The following is a 16,883-nucleotide window of genomic DNA, read 5'->3' as shown; positions in this document are numbered from 1 at the left end:
TGAGGGGTTTACCATCTCAGTCTTTCCTTGCACAATAGTGCACTGTATCACAGCTCCATTCTCTTGAAGGAACCAGTTCTATCCACAGTGAGTAAACTCAATTGCTCTATGTTAGGAGTTGAGTTCCCGCCACTGCACAGGGGGGAATTCTCCTCCAGCCGCAGTGGAGCCTGCTCAGCGGAGACGTCGGTCCCAGCGTCTGGCTCAGGCTGGTACTGTGCACTTGGTTACTGCTGCCTTTCCAGGCTCTGCCTTTGAAGCCAGTACTGATCAGCAGCGAGCAGGCGGTTCAGGGACTAAGTCCTGCTTTTCCCATACTGAGCATGCCCACAGGACGACCTCCCACTGGAGGTCGGGGGTCACACGCTCAGGTCCTGTAGCAGCTCCTATTGGTCCACTAGGAAGGTCCTTGAGTGCTACAGCTATAAAAGGTTTGCATGGCCGCACGGCCATGCGCTAGTATAAATCTGTATTTGTGTGTGGATGTATGCCTTTTCTGGTGAAAGCTCCGAATCATTCCCATCCCTAGAGTTGTTGAATGCTCGCGAGTGTTGTAGCTGTCTAGTGCCAGATAGTGCCGTCCTGCACCAGGTACAAAATATACTGCGTCTATCCTGCAGTGACCGCTGCTGCGGTACTGTACGCACTCTGTGTGGCTTTCTTTAGCGTCTCCTGACAATCCGTGTAGGGTGGGAACTCCCGTTTGATCCCAGCATCTGACTCAGGGCATCATCCTCAGGCACGGGCTCAAAAGCCACCGAGGGTCAGAGCGGGATCAACCACCAGCATAGTGGGGGTGAAATGCAGGGATCCCACTAGTATCCATTTGCTGCGCCCTGGGAATGCTAACAGGGCACAGCGTTATCTTTAATCCCGGCGACTCTGTGAAGCAACAGAGTTCGCTCTTATACAGACCGGGTGACGTTACCCGTGTCTATTCAGGTGTAGTACTGCCATATAGTGCCACCATTTACTAGCAGCAGGTTCCACTCCTGCATGGTGGACCCCGGGCAGCGAACACACCTATACTATCTCTATATTTACTCAGTGCGTTCCGCCAGCCCTAACACTCTATAGAGTAAAAAGGAGGGCAGGTTCCCATGATAACAATGTTAAAGGGAACCTGTCATGTGGAAAAAATGCTATTAACCTCCAGATATGGGGTTAAACTGCAGGTCAATAGCGTTCTGATGCACTGAAAGCCCCACTGCCGGGAGGAAATTAACTTTATTCCTTCTGACAGCCTCGGGCTTCCAGTTATAGAGGTGCAGCCGGCGCGGCTTAAGTCACCACTCAGTATATTGTGAATGGAGGCAGTAAATACGTCACTGGCACTGACTGACAGCCGGCCCGATACTGACTGACAGCCGGCTCGGCACTGATGCACTATGGAGCTAGCTGAAAGCCAGAGGCTGCTGGGAGGAACAAAGTTAATTTCCTCCTGGTGTCTGTGCTTTCAGTGTGGTGGCCCCATGGTATCAGAACTAGTGATGAGCGAATATACTCGTTACTTGAGATTTCTCCAGCATGCTCGGGTGTGCTCCGAGAATTTTTTAGTACTCGGAGATTTAGTTTTTTTCGCCGCAGCTGAATGATTTACAGCTACTAGCCTGCTTGATTACATGTGGGGATTCCCTAGCAACCCCCACATGTACTTATGCTGGCTAGTAGCTGTAAATCATTCAGCGGAGGCGATGAAAACTAAATCTCTGAGAACTGAAAAATACTCGGAGGACACCCGAGCGTGCTCGGGAAATCTCGAATAACGAGTATATTCGCTCATCACTAATCAGAACGCTATAAATCTTCAGATTAACCCCATATCTGCAGGCTAATAGACTTCTTGTCACATAGCAGGCTCCCTGTAAGGAATATTAGGTATACCTCTTTAAATAGACTGTTACACATCAAAAGAAAACTCTGCTGCAAGCTGGACTGGTACTTAACTGGTGATTATCCTCTTAATGTGACTTTAATAGTAGATAATGTGCAGTACCTGGCACTAGCTACCAATGTACGGTGTTTCGTGTTCCACCCAATATTCAGTAACCTCCAGAACAATCCCTATGTCCTTTAAAGGGGTTGTTCCCTTTTAGCTAAATTTCTCCTCTGGCTGCAGTTTGCTTTAGGCAGCTTTACTGGGTCCACAGACAGAGCGACAGCCAATCCGTGAGCTCAGTGGCTCTAGAAGAGAGCTGCTGTGCCAGATACCGGGAACAATGGCGGAGACTCACTGGTGGACCCGGGGAAGGTGAGTATGACACAGTTTGTTTTTAATAGCAAACTGCAGGCAGAGGAGAGATTTCATTGAAAGGGAACAACCCCTTTACGCGTCTTTACTCATGCGCTGACTGGCTATAATGTTGACCATAGTAATGTTATGCCGCATACTAATGCTTTAATATCCAAACATAGTTATTATTAATTCCACTTATTTCCACTGTTAACAATCTGATGTACTGTAGAGCTGCAACATTTTTCAACCATTTCCCAGGTCTCTAACATGTGAGATTATCAAAGAATAACAAGGTCTGATGAACAGCTGCTGGAAATAAGTATTAGATGCTGTGACGTCACTTCCAGACTGACTCATGGAGAGAAGTGAAGATTTGGCAGGAGGAATATCAGATCTGAAATATTAGTGCTGAACTTAGTAGCAAGATTATGTTCAAATTATACTTATTTTTCCACATTTGTTTCCCATAATATATAAAATATAATATGTTTGCACATTAATATCAATTTGGAAAATAATTATAATAATGACACTTACAGTATCTATCTGTCTATCCCATATCTATCTATCTATCTATCTATCTATCTATCTATCTATCTATCTATCTATCTATCTATCTATCTATCTATCCTAGCTCACCATGGCATAGTGGGGGAAATTTAAATCCAGAGTGATGTCTTGACAGATGAGGAAATAGTTTCTAGACAGATAAAATCTTCTATCAAAACAGACAGTAAACTGACTTTCCAGGAGGTTTTTAGCATTATACCCGCATTTAACTACTCCAGGACCCCAGACTGTTAAGGCCGGGTGCACACGATCCAGAGCTAGCAGCGCTTTGGATGCAGCACATGTTCACTGTGCACAAAGCGCTGCCATCTATTGAACTCAGGTAACTCCGCATTTGTTCACTGAACCGCTGGGATTCACCACGTCCAATACATTCTATGGGTGAGATTTCTGTTACATAGACATGCGTCACCACAAGAGAAATTGACATGCTGCAGTCTGGAGAGACACACCGCAAGTCCGTCTCCACGGGTGAGCCGCAGGAGTCTGTGGACACATATTGGACATGTTATTTCTTGAAATCCCATCCACTATGCTGTAAGATGAGGACGCTGCATAAGTACACAGCATTTAACCCACAGCAATTACTAATCATGGGCACATACCCTCACACGTACCCTCGCACACAGGAAGACGGGAGCATTTTTTGGAGAGACCACAACGAGAAACCTCTACTAACTATAAGTCCATGTGACACAAGTTATATTACTCAGTTGATATATATGTAATTTGGTATCAGTGACAGGTCTACTGTATCTGTTAGATGTGACTATCATATTATCTCTATGGCCGGGGTCACACTGGCGAGTGCAATGCGAGAAACTCGCGCATCAATACCCGGCACTGCCGCTGGCACTGGGGCCTGGAGCTTTCAGCTTCATAGAAATACATGCAGCCGCACGCTCCAGTCCAAGTGCCGGTGGCAGTGCCAGGTATTGATGTGAGAGACTCGTGCGAGCTTCTCGCATTGCACTCGCAAGTGTGACCCCGACCTACCACCAATTAAGGGATTCTGGCACTAAGTTATAAGCAACCAGTATTAACTATCTTATCTACCTATTCTAACCAAAGCTGCATAATCTATGTTTACTAAGAGACAATGTAACATAGGTTTATTGCCATATTCTTTTATCTATCAATTAGTTTTTAAAGCTTCAAGTTAGCATATTCTTTATTCCACGGTGCTCACCATCTGTTTAGCATGACAGCATCTACCACTTTTTTACTAGCTATTCCTCTATTATGGGTTTTCACACAGAACTCGTGGATCTGCCAGCTGCTTTCTGCACACCCTATTCCCTCCTCCCCTTTTTATGACTCTAGAGCGTTATTAAAATATATTTATATTCAAATGCTATTAATTTAAATAATAAAGTCAAATTTTATTTATGATCCCTAAAATAGGGTCCTTTTGCCCCTTGGGGTAATTTTCTAATGTAGTATATGGTCTCACCAAAACCTTAAATACAAGAGTGGTGGGACGCCGACTGATCAGAAAGTTATCACCTAGCCTGGGGATAGTTGATGGGTTGTTTTCACTGGACATCCCCTTTAAGCAAAAGAAGAGCATAACAAATCTACAAGGTGATTACTGCATGATGATCATTTCTTTAAGGTTTTGTTGCATCTGTGTTAGGGCACAGTCAGATGGCCGTATAACATGGACCATGATCGCTTCGCAATGCACGGACTGGCTGGCAGCTCTCCCGACCCAAGAGTGACAGCTGCATAGAAATGCATGTTGTTACGCTCCGGTCAGGAGAGCCACCAGCCAGTCCAAGCATTGTATTGCAATCGTCGTCCATGTTATATGACCATCTGACTGCGCCTATAGTGTCGTGGCTTCCTGTGGACAGTAATATATTGTAGGTAAATACTCTCAAACACTGTATTATGAGATTAAAGTAATAAAAAAGACATGGCAAATTGTTTTTTTTTCTTTACTCACACTGGATACTATGAAACATTATTTTTTTAATGATTATATGAAAGTGATAAAATGTTCATACCATAATGATATAGTTGCAGGCTTCTTAGGATAAGACCAGATAGAGCTGCACCTACAGCAGTGCCATGCAGCTAACTGATAAACAAGCACATGATTTGGCAGGAGAATAGCCCTTTCACCAGCAAAACCATGTGGTTAATTGTACTAGCTCGTTCCCTGCAAAATCATGCACCATTTAAAGGGAATTTGTCATCAGGTTTTTGGTATATAACCTAAGAGCAGCTTTATATAGGAGCAGAGACCCTGATTGCACTTACTGGTCTGCTTGGTTCAGTTTTCTTAAAATCATTGTTTTGTCTTATGCAGATCTACCAGTTCTCTGAATGCTGACCTCTGTATAACCCCGCCCACACCACTGATTGGCAACTTTCTTTGCATTTTATGCATAGAGAGACAGCTGCCAATCAGTAGTGGGGGCGGGGTTATACACAGCAGGAGGACTACATGGCACCAGACAACTAGTCATCTAGTGATCATCTCCTGCTGATAAAACACTGATTGTATTGAAATTGCAACAAGCAACCCAGTAAATGACAAATCACTGGAATCTCTGCCCCTACATCATACTGTCATAGTGCTCTCTGATTGCATTTCAAAAAGCTGCTGACAGATTCCATTTAATAATCAATTTATAAAACAGGGCAGCATGCTGTATCACTGCCCTTGGTCTGGCTGTACCATAACATACCTGAATAGGGATCATCACTAAATTGTGTTGATTTTCTATAATGCTGGTAACAGGCATGAATGTTTTCATTAATTTAATCAAATACACAAAAGCTGGAAATATCGGACTAACAGTTCAAGATATATCATGTATATGCATGTCTACATTGCTTTTATACAGTTATTTTTCTTTCATTGCATATCCCATTCTTGGTCTTGATGCAGCAAAACCTGTGAATTTAATATGACTGAGTATCTTGGATGGCACAAATAAAATCTTCATTGGTTTGGATGACACGACTTTAAACCATTCCTGTATTAACTTAGCCATTATTGCAATGGTAACATCAGATGAAGATAAGATCAGTGATAAAAGGGTGAATTATGTTACCTGACTGCTAGCGCTATAAGGGGTTTTCCCGCTATAGTCAATTAATACAGGTTGGAACACACTGTTCTCTCTGTAGAGCACTAAATTAGGGAGTTTGTTAAAATCTCTGAAACACCGGGATTCCAATGGATATCCCATCAAAGCTCAAACAAAACACTGTATGTGTGTGAACCTAGCCTTACTGGGATCTGGGCTGGTTTTAGAAAAAGTGGGGCCCTGGGCAAAAGTTTAAAGTGGGGTCCCAAATGCTGACATATTGCACCATCATACAAGAACATTTCGGTTGTAATTACATGGGCTGAGTTCAGGCCATTAAACAACAATGATCAACAATATTGAAGTCGTTCGATGCTTGTCTCCCGGCCTCTTTACACCAGCTGAAAAAGAAAAATGGGGGCAGAACGATCACTAGTAGATCAATCTTTCCCCATATAGTATCATGTTAGCAGCAGCACATCTACAGTTTTCACCAGGCGATGTGCTGACGAGAACAATGATTTCTGTTCCCGCATAAACAATTCAATGACTCGATGAATAGGCAGCATTTTGCTCTTCTAGTATAATGCACCCCATAGTCCTCCATATAGTATAATCCACACCCCATAGTCCTTCATATAGTATAATGTGCCCCATAGTCCTCCACATAGTACAATGTGTCTCATAGTCCGACTTATAGTGTACTGCACACCACATCATCCTCCTTATAGTATAATGCACTCCTCATAGTCCTCCATATAGTATAATCCACTCTCCATAGCCCTCCATCCCATAGCCCTCCATATAGTATAATGCACCCAATTGTCTTCCATATAGTATAATGCACCCCATAGTCCTACATACAGCATAATACGCTCCCCAGAGTCCTCATTATAGTATAATTCAACCCATAGCCCTCCATATTTTATAATGCATCCCATATTCCTCCATACAGTATAATGCATTTCCTATAGTCCTCCATATAGTATAATACGATCCCCATAGTCCTCAATATATTATACTTCATCCCATAGTCCTTTTAATTGTATAATGCACCCCCATAGTCCTCCATATAGTATAATGCGCCCCCATAGTCCTCCATATAGTACAATGTTCCCCATAGTTTTCCACATAGCATAATGTGCCCCATAGTCCTCCATATAGTGTAATACACACAGCATCATCCTCCAAATAGTATAAGTATAATGCACTCCCATTAGTCCTCCATATATTATAATCCACGCCCCATAGTCCTCCATTCCATATAGTATAGTGCACCCAATAGTCTTCCATATAGTATAATGCACCCCATAGTCCTACATACAGCATAATACGCTCCCCAGAGTCCTCATTATAGTATAATTCAACCCATAGCCCTCCATATTTTATAATGCATCCCATAGTCCTCCATATTGTATAATGCACTCTCCATGGTATAATGCACCTCACAGTCCTTCATATAGTATGATACATTCTCCACAATACTCTACAGTATAATGCAGCCCCCATATAGTGTAATGCACTCCCAATAGTCCTTGGTAAAGTATAATGCAGCCCCATATAGTACTCATAGTATAATGCATTCCCCATAGTCCTTAATAGAGTATAAAGTATAATGCAGCCCCATATAGTACACATAGTATAATGCATTCCCCATAGTCCTTAATAGAGTATAATGCAACCCTCATAGTGTATAATGCAGTCCCCATAGAGTATAACGCAGCCCCCATAGAGTATTACACAGCCCCCACAGAGTATAATGCAGCCCCATAGAGTATAAAACAGCCACGTAGAGTATAGCTCAGCCACATAGAATATAATTCAGCTTCATAAAGTATAATGCAGCCTCAAATAGTTTAATGCAGCCCCATAAAGTATAATGCTGCCCCAATATGGTATAAAGCAGCCTCAAATAGTATAATGCTACTATGCTATATTAATATATATAGCATATATGCTATATTACTCCAATATTATGTCCACCATGGACTCACTGATTTAAAAATAAATATATACTCACCTCTCCCCGCTCCCACACTGCTCCGGTCTTTGCAGCATATTTACTCTGCAACTTCACTGTTTGGCAGAGCTTGGCGCATGATGAAGTGACGTCATCGCACCCACTTGCGTCAGAAGCAGAGAGGGAAATGATGGGAGAGGGAATGTCACCTGACGCGCTCTCCTCCATCATTAATTTCAACTGTATTGGCATCTATGATCTATGATGTCGATACAGTTGAATGTGCGATGTGGAGGGGAGGCAGATACTGCACTGGCACAGGGCCCTCCTGACTCACAAGCCCCATAGCGACTGCGTGGTGTGCCACTATTAGGCACGACACCGGCTGGGGGGCCCTGGGGTAGTGGGGACCCTAAGCAAATGAGCAAATGCCTAGTTGCCTGCCCCTAATGCCAGCCCTGACTAGGATGTGCAGTAAATTTCATACTGATGGATACCAACTGTTGGACCTCATCAATAACCAACAGAATTTGTCCTTTTAATTTCTTAGAACATTGTTGCAACTCAATGAACTCCACTTGAATGGGAGTAACTAGTTGCAGCCCCCCTCGTTCTAGCCATTGGTTGTGGTCCAAAAAGTCAGACCTAGGGATGAGCGAGTAGTGAAATATTCGGTCTCGCTATACTCGTAACGAGTAGGTCTTAATACTCGGGTATTCGTAACGAATAGCAAGTCCAATGCAAGTCAATGGGAAATGCGAGTAATTTTATGCTGGACCCTACAAAGCGGTCTGGGGGCCTGAGGAAAAGGCTGTCTGCATTCTCTGTAGTCAGCCGTGTGCGTGTTTCTGTGATGATCGCCCCAGCAGCACTGAAAACATGCTCTGACACCACACTAGCAGCAGGGCAGGCCAGCACCTCCAAAGCATATAAGGAAAGGACTGGCCAACTGTGCAGCTTGGATACCCGGTAATTAAATGGAACCGAAGTGTCAGGAAGGACGCAGGTATGGTCACAGATACTCGTTGATCATGTTGTTCAACTTCTGCCTCCTTGACATTATTACCGGTCCACATAGCCCTTGCTGATGAACCGGTTTATTTAAGATGGCCCAGTTTGTGGACATTTTCCCCCCACCTCTTTTGGACCTGCTGGGCATGTCTCTCTCCATTAATGCATGCTGTTGCAAAGAGCTGGTACCTCTGCTACCAGCGGTGTCTGAGTCTGATTTTGTCATCAAATGATCGACAACGGCCCTCTTGATGGATTCAATTGTGAAACCCCTTGGTGACTGCAACAGTAGCGAAGGAAATGTGTCCTTTTACCGTGGGTCTAGAAAAGTGGCCAACCAGTATAGGTTGCTGTTGAAAATGTGGATCACGCAAGGGTATTGGGACAGACAATTAGATATGAACTGTGCCATGTGTGCCAAGCTGCAATGAGGCAAATTTTCTGTGGCCCCAGAAGGAGGAACAATACCCATCCTCTCCTTACACTGACTCTCCTCCTCCTCCACCTCCACCTCCACCTCTCCAGCCCTCCCATGCTGGACCTGAAGCTAGGGTAGGGAGTCCCCTCTGTAGCATCATGGGTCCTGTCGGAATTCCATAAAAATAATTCCTCTCCCTCCTCATCTTCCTCATCTTCATCCCCCAATCTTACCTCATCATGATATTGGCTGGGCTGGGTAGGATCACCCAGTGTGAAATCTAGGTACGGAAAGTCAGGGTATGTTTTTATACATTTCTGAACCACTAGGTTCAGCACTTGAGCCATGCATGGCATGTGTACCAGCTTCCCGAGCTTTAATTTAAAGGTTACATCCATTATCACAGACCACCAGACAGGGTTCGAGTTGCAGTGGGGAGAGCCACTGAACGGTCTGTTGTTTTATTCCTTGCCACAGCTCTGCTGCAGTGTGTGGTGTTTAACCTAAACAGGTCAGCTTCAGCAGAGCATGTTGCTGCTTTGCCGATGCGCTGCTGCACAGTTCCCAACTTGGGAGTGATGTGGAGGGTAATTCAGCATAGGATGAGGAGGCAGAGGAGGAGGAGGAAGAGGAGAGACTTGATGTATATGATGATGAATGACCATGACTGAAATTTGGCCTGCTATATGTGGCCTGGGTAGGATAAGTGATATTCCAGTTTGGGACTTTGTCCCACCCTCCACCAGGTTCAGCCTGTGTGTCATGAGTCATGACAGAAATGTATAAATCCTGTCCACAACTACTTGTCCACATGTCTGTTGTTAGGTGGACCTTCCCGGTTATGGCGTTGGTGAGAGCATGCTTTAGATTGTTTAACATGTGCTGGTGTAACGCAGGGACGGCACACTGGGAAAAATAGTGCCGGCTAGGAACAGAGGTTTTGGAACCACACAAGCCTAAATGGCAAGATCTCCATGGCTAGCAACTTGGCAATGTGCGCGTTTAGTATTTGTGCTTGCGGGTGCGTGGGTTGGTATTTACGCTTCCTTTCATAGATCTGGGGCACGGACAACTGGGACAAACAAGTGGATGGGATCGTTGTGTCCTGTATCTCTGCAACCGCAGCTTGTGAGCAGGAGGTATGAGCACCTGCTTCCTGGCCAGCAGGACGGATCACAGGCGACATGGCAGTGGTTTGACCCGCAGACACTGATTTGGTACTCTGTTGTTCCACCCACTGACTAGGGTGCTTGGCTGCCATGTGTTTACGCATACTGGTGGTGCTCTGGTTGCCTTTGTCCTGGCCTCTGCTCAGCTTCATATGGCAGATGCTACAGATGACAATGTTTGGTTCAGGAGTACTATCTGAAAAAAAATTCCAGACAGAGGATGAACTCCCCCTTGCTTTGACTTGGGGCACAGAGGGATTGCTCTTGGCAACCGTTGACACACTTCGCACTCTGCTCAAACTAGTAGCCCTTGGTGCCTTTGTTGGTGCTACGTATCCACCTTCTTCCTCAGTGCTGCTGTGTTGGCTATGCGTACCAACGGTCCAGGTCGGATCAGTGGACTCATCATCGACCACCTCATTGTCCATGTCATCCTCCTTCCGTGTTGATATTGTCAGCTGGCCAAATGGCAACTGTGTCTCATCATCATCAGCCTCCACCTCTTGAGCCGGTATATCATGTAGCTGAAAGTGGCTTTCTTCTGTCCATGGGTTTTCAAATATTTGACCAGGAACAGACGATAACTCCTCACGTTCCTCTTCAATATTGCGCATTGAGAGGCCAGAGGCAACCAAAGGATCATATGTACCAAACAGATCATCGGAGTGGCCAAGCATGGGGTCAAATGTTTTCTGTGACTGCTGAGGGCGGGAGGAAGTAGGAACAGATTGAAGATTGGATGACCCAGTGTTCTGTGTATCGACAGTAGACTGTGTGGTCGTGGAGGACTGGGTGCTACTAGAAAATTTCATTGAGGCCTTATCTGCCATCCAAGATAGTATCTGCTCTTGCTCTTCTGGCTTCCAGACACGTTTACTTTCCAGACTGGGAATTTTCGCCAGGAACATAAATGCATCAACTTTCTTCTGTCTCCCAGACTCAGCGCCTTGTCGGGCACCACTGACTACCCCAGGCCCACGTCCACGTCCCTGTCCCTTCACAACAGGCTTTTTTGGAATTTTGGGGTTTTTGTGACATAGTTGCAAATGTTCAGATGCAGATATTGGGGAACAAGGAGCAGTTTGTGCTTTGTGGAAGGTAGCACTACAGCCTAGTACTTCTTTATGTTTTGCAAACAGGAGGACTGTCTGCAATGTAAAAAAAATTGACCTGAGTCAATTTTGCTCGCCAGTCACCACAGAAGACAACGGAGCTGGATGCATGTCAGTTGTGCAGTAATGTGCGTGTTACACGGTGTTCAAGCAGCACCGTAAAGGCAAAAAAATTGACCCGAGTTTAACACCGAATATTTTGCTCGCCAGTCACAACAGAAGACAACAGAGCTGGCTGCGTGTCAGTTGTGTGGTAACATGCGTGCTATTAGGTGTGCAAACAGCACCACAAGAGCAAAAAAAATGGCCTGCAGGGGTAAATGTGACCCCAAAAATAGCTGGGGAAACCATCACTACTCCCTGACCTTATACAGTACTTTCAGCAAGAGCTGAGATATTGAGGTACTATGTATGTACTGTAACTCTCCTGCCTATCTCCCTGCACTACTTCAGTCACCTACTACTAGAATAGGTCTCACAAGAGCTTTTGTGTTTTTGTTTAGATGGTTTCTGGACAATTTTCCAAAGCACAACTCTCCCTAGCAGCTGCTCACACTCTCCCTACGCTAGCACTAGCTGTGTTCTGGATGCAATGTACAGAAAATGGCGACGACAGGGCATGTATAGAGCCTATGACTCATAGCTTACTATGATGACTTATCTATGATGCTGCGCAGCCAGCCAATCACAGTAATGCTGCCCACAACCAAGAAGGCTGTGGCATTACTGTGATTGGCTAATGCTGGGTGGGAGAAAGGAATAATGCGAGGCGAGTAGTGAAATACTCTCTAGGATTCAAGTACCGTGAGTATCGAATTACTCGCCGAGTACTGACTCCTAACGAATATATTCGCTCATCCCTAGTCAGACCCCCATGATTAAGAGGAATCTCTTTACACTATAAAAGATTAACTGCATGAGAGTTCTACTGTTGTAAAAAATATAGACATTTATGCAATGGCTCCCTATCTTAAGTGCTCTGATTTTGGGGAGGATTTGTCACAGAACACACCATTTTGGTTCAGTGTCTCAATATTTGATCAGAGGTTGTCAAAGCTATAGAACCCTTTAAATGTTTCGTCAAAGCTATAGAATCCCTTAAATGCTTCTCTATTTTTCCTATAAGTGTCTCTTATTATAAATAAGCATTTATATAGAGGTTTTTCTGTTTTATTCCCAGAGCGGCAACTCCTTTTGGAGGATTTGATAAAGCATCCAAGATGATCACTTTCAAGATCCCAGATTTTGACCTGCTTTCTATCAACACACTTCCATTTGATATGAATATAGACCCCATCAGGGCAAGAAAGTCCTTTAACCGAACACCTCAAGGGTGGTCATCTGAAAACCCTCACATTATAATCTCCTCTGATATCATCTTCAATCCTGATGTCCCAGAATCTGATGATTTATAAATATGTGAAGTCCATCACTGAAATGCTTTATTCCCATGTACAGTAGCCTAGTTGTGGATGTTTCAGATTAATATTTTATTACGGTATGCTGAGCAAGTAAATGGCAGCTTATCAGAATGTATCATGTTTCATTTTTTTAACTGGTATGTTCAGGTTATTTCAGTAGTTTATTGGTGAGCTGCGGTCTCAGCTGAATCATTACTTGTTGAAATGTAATCAATAAACCACAACAGTAAATTCACTCTTGATTATGAGTCTATAATTTACAAGTAAATCATATTGAGTTGTTAAACATTAGATGACCTTAACATACAAACCAAGAAATGTATAACAGGATCAGTCCTAGGAACATGTAGTTGGAAACGTTTCAACCAAGTTTCTTTTTAGCGACATTATTTTTGTAGGTTTATTTGAAGGAAATAAGCAGTTTCTACATACACTGTAAAATACTTGTATCATCGTCTGTATTTGCAATACATTTCACCAGTATAGCCAACAGAAAAAAAAATTAAAGATTTGGGAATCTCAAGAAGAAAACCCATTTCTGAATGGAAACATTCCTAACACTCAGTAACAAGTTGTTATCACTATTAGGAGTGAATACTGGCCTCACATTTCCCCTGTGGGTTGGGACCATTAGAGTAATGAACAGAAAAACTGACCAGCACATCCCAACTAGTGTGAACAGGTGCCAGCTAACATAACAATGCTAAGAAAATACAAAGCTGCACTCTGGATAGTTCAGAATGGTAAATCTAGAAAATTGGAACTTTATTACTGCCATAGAACATCGGTTAAGTGCTATATTATGTACATGTGGAATTTTGGAAAATTGGAAATACAATATTGTTATAGGAAAATTTACAGTAAAAAGAAGGTACTTAGCATAGTTAGGACCCAACTATGAGGTACGCATTGATGTTGCTGTTGGGCTCATATACATTGGCCAATTTATGTGCACTTAACTAATGTTCTATGGCAGTACTGCAGTTCCAATTTTCTCGATGTACCATTCTAAACAATCCAGAGTGCAGCTTTGTATTTTCATTACAGTAATGAGACGTCTTCTAGCATTTTCTTGATTGTGGGCAAAAGAGAAGAGTCATAAGTGGAGAACCACCAAGCTATGTGTCTAGCATGGGAGTACCTAAGGAAGGGCAGGTGGGGTTTTTGCCATGAATGAAGATAGTAAGAGGGATGATATTGGCCGCCTAATGCGGCATTCCGAGGTATCTCCCAGTCGGAAGATTGCCACCTCCCGAAGTAAGATTTTACCATTCTTTGAATAAATGATCAAAATCGGTCAGGGTGATGTCAGTAGTATGATCAGTAGTGATAAGTGAGCACTAAAGTGCTCGGGTGCTCGTTACTCGAATAGAGCACATTAGACTGCTCGGGTCAAGTAACGAGTATACTGGAAGTGTTGTGAATTAGACTTTTTTGGCTCCCTCTTGTGGTCACTAGTGATATGACTCTGGGATTGTCTTTCCTCAGTTTGGCACCCACCTGGGTCGTTAGTCCAGGGGTGTTGCTATATGAACTTCCTGAATCCTCAGTCTGGTGCCTGGCATCGTTGTAATCAGTCCTTTCTGTTTGCTCCTGTCTGCTGGTCCTGGTTCTTGCAAAATTAAGCTAAGTCCTGCTTTCTTGTTTTTTGGTTATTTGCATTGCTCTTATTTTTTGTCCAGCTTGTACTAAATGTGATTCCTGATTTTGCTGGAAGCTCTAGGGGGCTGGTATTCTCCCCCCGGGCCGTTAGACGGTTCGGGGGTTCTTGAATATCCAGCGTGGAAATTTTGATAGGGTTTTTGCTGATCGTATAAGTCATCTTACTATATTCTGCTATTAGTCAGTGGGCCTCTCTTTGCTAAATATCTAGTTCATTCTTACGTTTGTCTTTTCTTCTTACCTCACCGTTATTATTTGTTGGGGGCTTGTATCCAACTTTTGGGGTCTCTGGAGGCAAGAAAGGTCTATCTTTTCCCTTCTAGGGTTAGTTAGTTCTCCGGCTGGCGCGAGACGTCTAGAACCAACGTAGGCACATTCCCCGGCTGCTGCTATTTGTGGTGCTAGGATTAGATATATGGTCAGCCCAGTTACCACTGCCCTATGAGCTGTTTTTTTGTGTTTGCAGACTTGGTATTTACTTCTGAGACCCTCTGCCATTGGGGTCATAACAGTATGCCAGGCCAAAGTTGAATGTTTAATGCATTGCAGAAGTGGGATAATAAGAAAGGAAATTCTGAGTTTTTTTTTTTTTTTCCTCTCTTTCTTCCTCTCCTTTACCTCTGAGTGGCTTAAGCTTGCTGCAGACATGAATGTCCAGACTTTGATTACAAGTGTGGATCAGCTTGCTGCTCGTGTGCAGGGCATACAAGATTTTGTTACAAGTAGTCCAATGTCTGAACCTAAAATACCTATTCCTGAACTGTTCTCTGGAGACCGATTTAAGTTTAGGAATTTCAGGAATAATTGTAAATTGTTTCTATCTCTGAGACCCCGTTCGTCTGGAGACTCAGCTCAGCAAGTTAAAATTGTTATCTCTTTCTTGCGGGGCGACCCTCAGGATTGGGCTTTCTCGCTAGCGCCAGGAGATCCGGCATTGGCGAATATTGATGCGTTTTTTCTGGCGCTCGGATTGCTTTACGAGGAACCCAATCTTGAAATTCAGGCAGAAAAAGCCTTGCTGGCTATTTCTCAGGGCCAGGATGAAGCTGAAGTGTATTGCCAAAAATTTCGGAAATGGTCCGTGCTTACTCAGTGGAATGAGTGTGCTCTGGCCGCAAATTTCAGAAATGGCCTTTCTGAAGCCATTAAGAATGTGATGGTGGGTTTCTCCATTCCTACAAGTCTGAATGATTCCATGGCGCTGGCTATTCAAATTGACCGGCGTTTGCGGGAGCGCAAAACTGCTAATCTAATCCTCTTGTGGTGTTGTCTGAACAAACACCTGATTTGATGCAATGTGATAGAATTCAGACTAGAAATGAACGGAAAAATCATAGACGTCAGAATGGGTTGTGTTTTTACTGTGGTGATTCTACACATGTTATATCAGCATGCTCTAAACGCCTAACAAGGGTTGTTAGCCCAGTCGCAATTGGTAATTTGCAACCTAAATTTATTTTGTCTGTGACTTTAATTTGCTCATTGTCTTCCTACCCTGTTATGGCGTTTGTGGATTCAGGTGCTGCCCTGAGTCTTATGGATCTGTCATTTGCCAAGCGCTGTGGTTTTGTTCTTGAGCCGTTGGTAAATCCTATCCCTCTTAGAGGTATTGATGCTACGCCATTGGCGGAAAATAAACCGCAGTTTTGGACACAGGTAACCATGTGCATGACTCCTGAACATCGGGAGGTGATTCGTTTTCTTGTTCTGCATAAAATGCATGATTTGGTCGTTTTGGGTCTGCCATGGTTACAGACCCATAATCCAGTCTTGGATTGGAAGGCAATGTCTGTGTCAAGTTGGGGCTGTCAGGGAATTCATGGTGTTTCAGGTTTTGCGTGAGAATGCTTTGTTTGTTAAGGGCTCAAAGTGTCTCTTTGGAGTACAGAAGGTTCCCTTTTTGGGTTTTATTTTTTCCCCTTCTGCGGTGGAGATGGACCCAGTCAAGGTCCGAGCTATTCATGATTGGACTCAACCCACCTCAGTTAAGAGTTTTCAGAAGTTCTTGGGTTTTGCTAACTTCTACCGTCGTTTTATCGCTAATTTTTCTAGCGTTGTTAAACCTTTGACGGATATGACCAAGAAAGGTTCTGATGTTGCTAACTGGGCTCCTGCAGCCGTGGAAGCTTTCCAAGAGTTGAAGCGCCGGTTTACTTCGGCGCCTGTTTTGTGCCAGCCTGATGTCTCACTTCCCTTTCAGGTTGAAGTGGATGCTTCTGAGATTGGGGCAGGGGCCGTTTTGTCGCAGAGAGGCCCTGGTTGCTCTGTAATGAGACCATGTGC

At 43.8% G+C, this 16,883-nt stretch overlaps 1 protein-coding gene across 1 annotated transcript in view; it reads left to right on the top strand.

Moving 5' to 3' along the window:
• Positions 1-13,173, top strand: part of MYOZ2 (myozenin 2) — a 151,197-nt gene extending 138,024 nt beyond the window's left edge. Inside the window, exon 6 of the mRNA XM_077278517.1 lies at positions 12,698-13,173. Coding sequence (XP_077134632.1) covers positions 12,698-12,932 — 235 coding nt within the window. The 3' untranslated portion in view covers positions 12,933-13,173. The remainder of the gene's footprint in view (positions 1-12,697) is intronic.
• The last annotated feature ends 3,710 nt before the right edge of the window (positions 13,174-16,883 follow it).

The sequence above is a fragment of the Ranitomeya variabilis genome, chromosome 1, assembly GCF_051348905.1.
Source record: "Ranitomeya variabilis isolate aRanVar5 chromosome 1, aRanVar5.hap1, whole genome shotgun sequence".
NCBI lineage: Eukaryota > Metazoa > Chordata > Amphibia > Anura > Dendrobatidae > Ranitomeya > Ranitomeya variabilis.
Note: the sequence above shows the minus strand (reverse complement) of the source record. Positions and strands in the feature narration are given on the sequence as shown.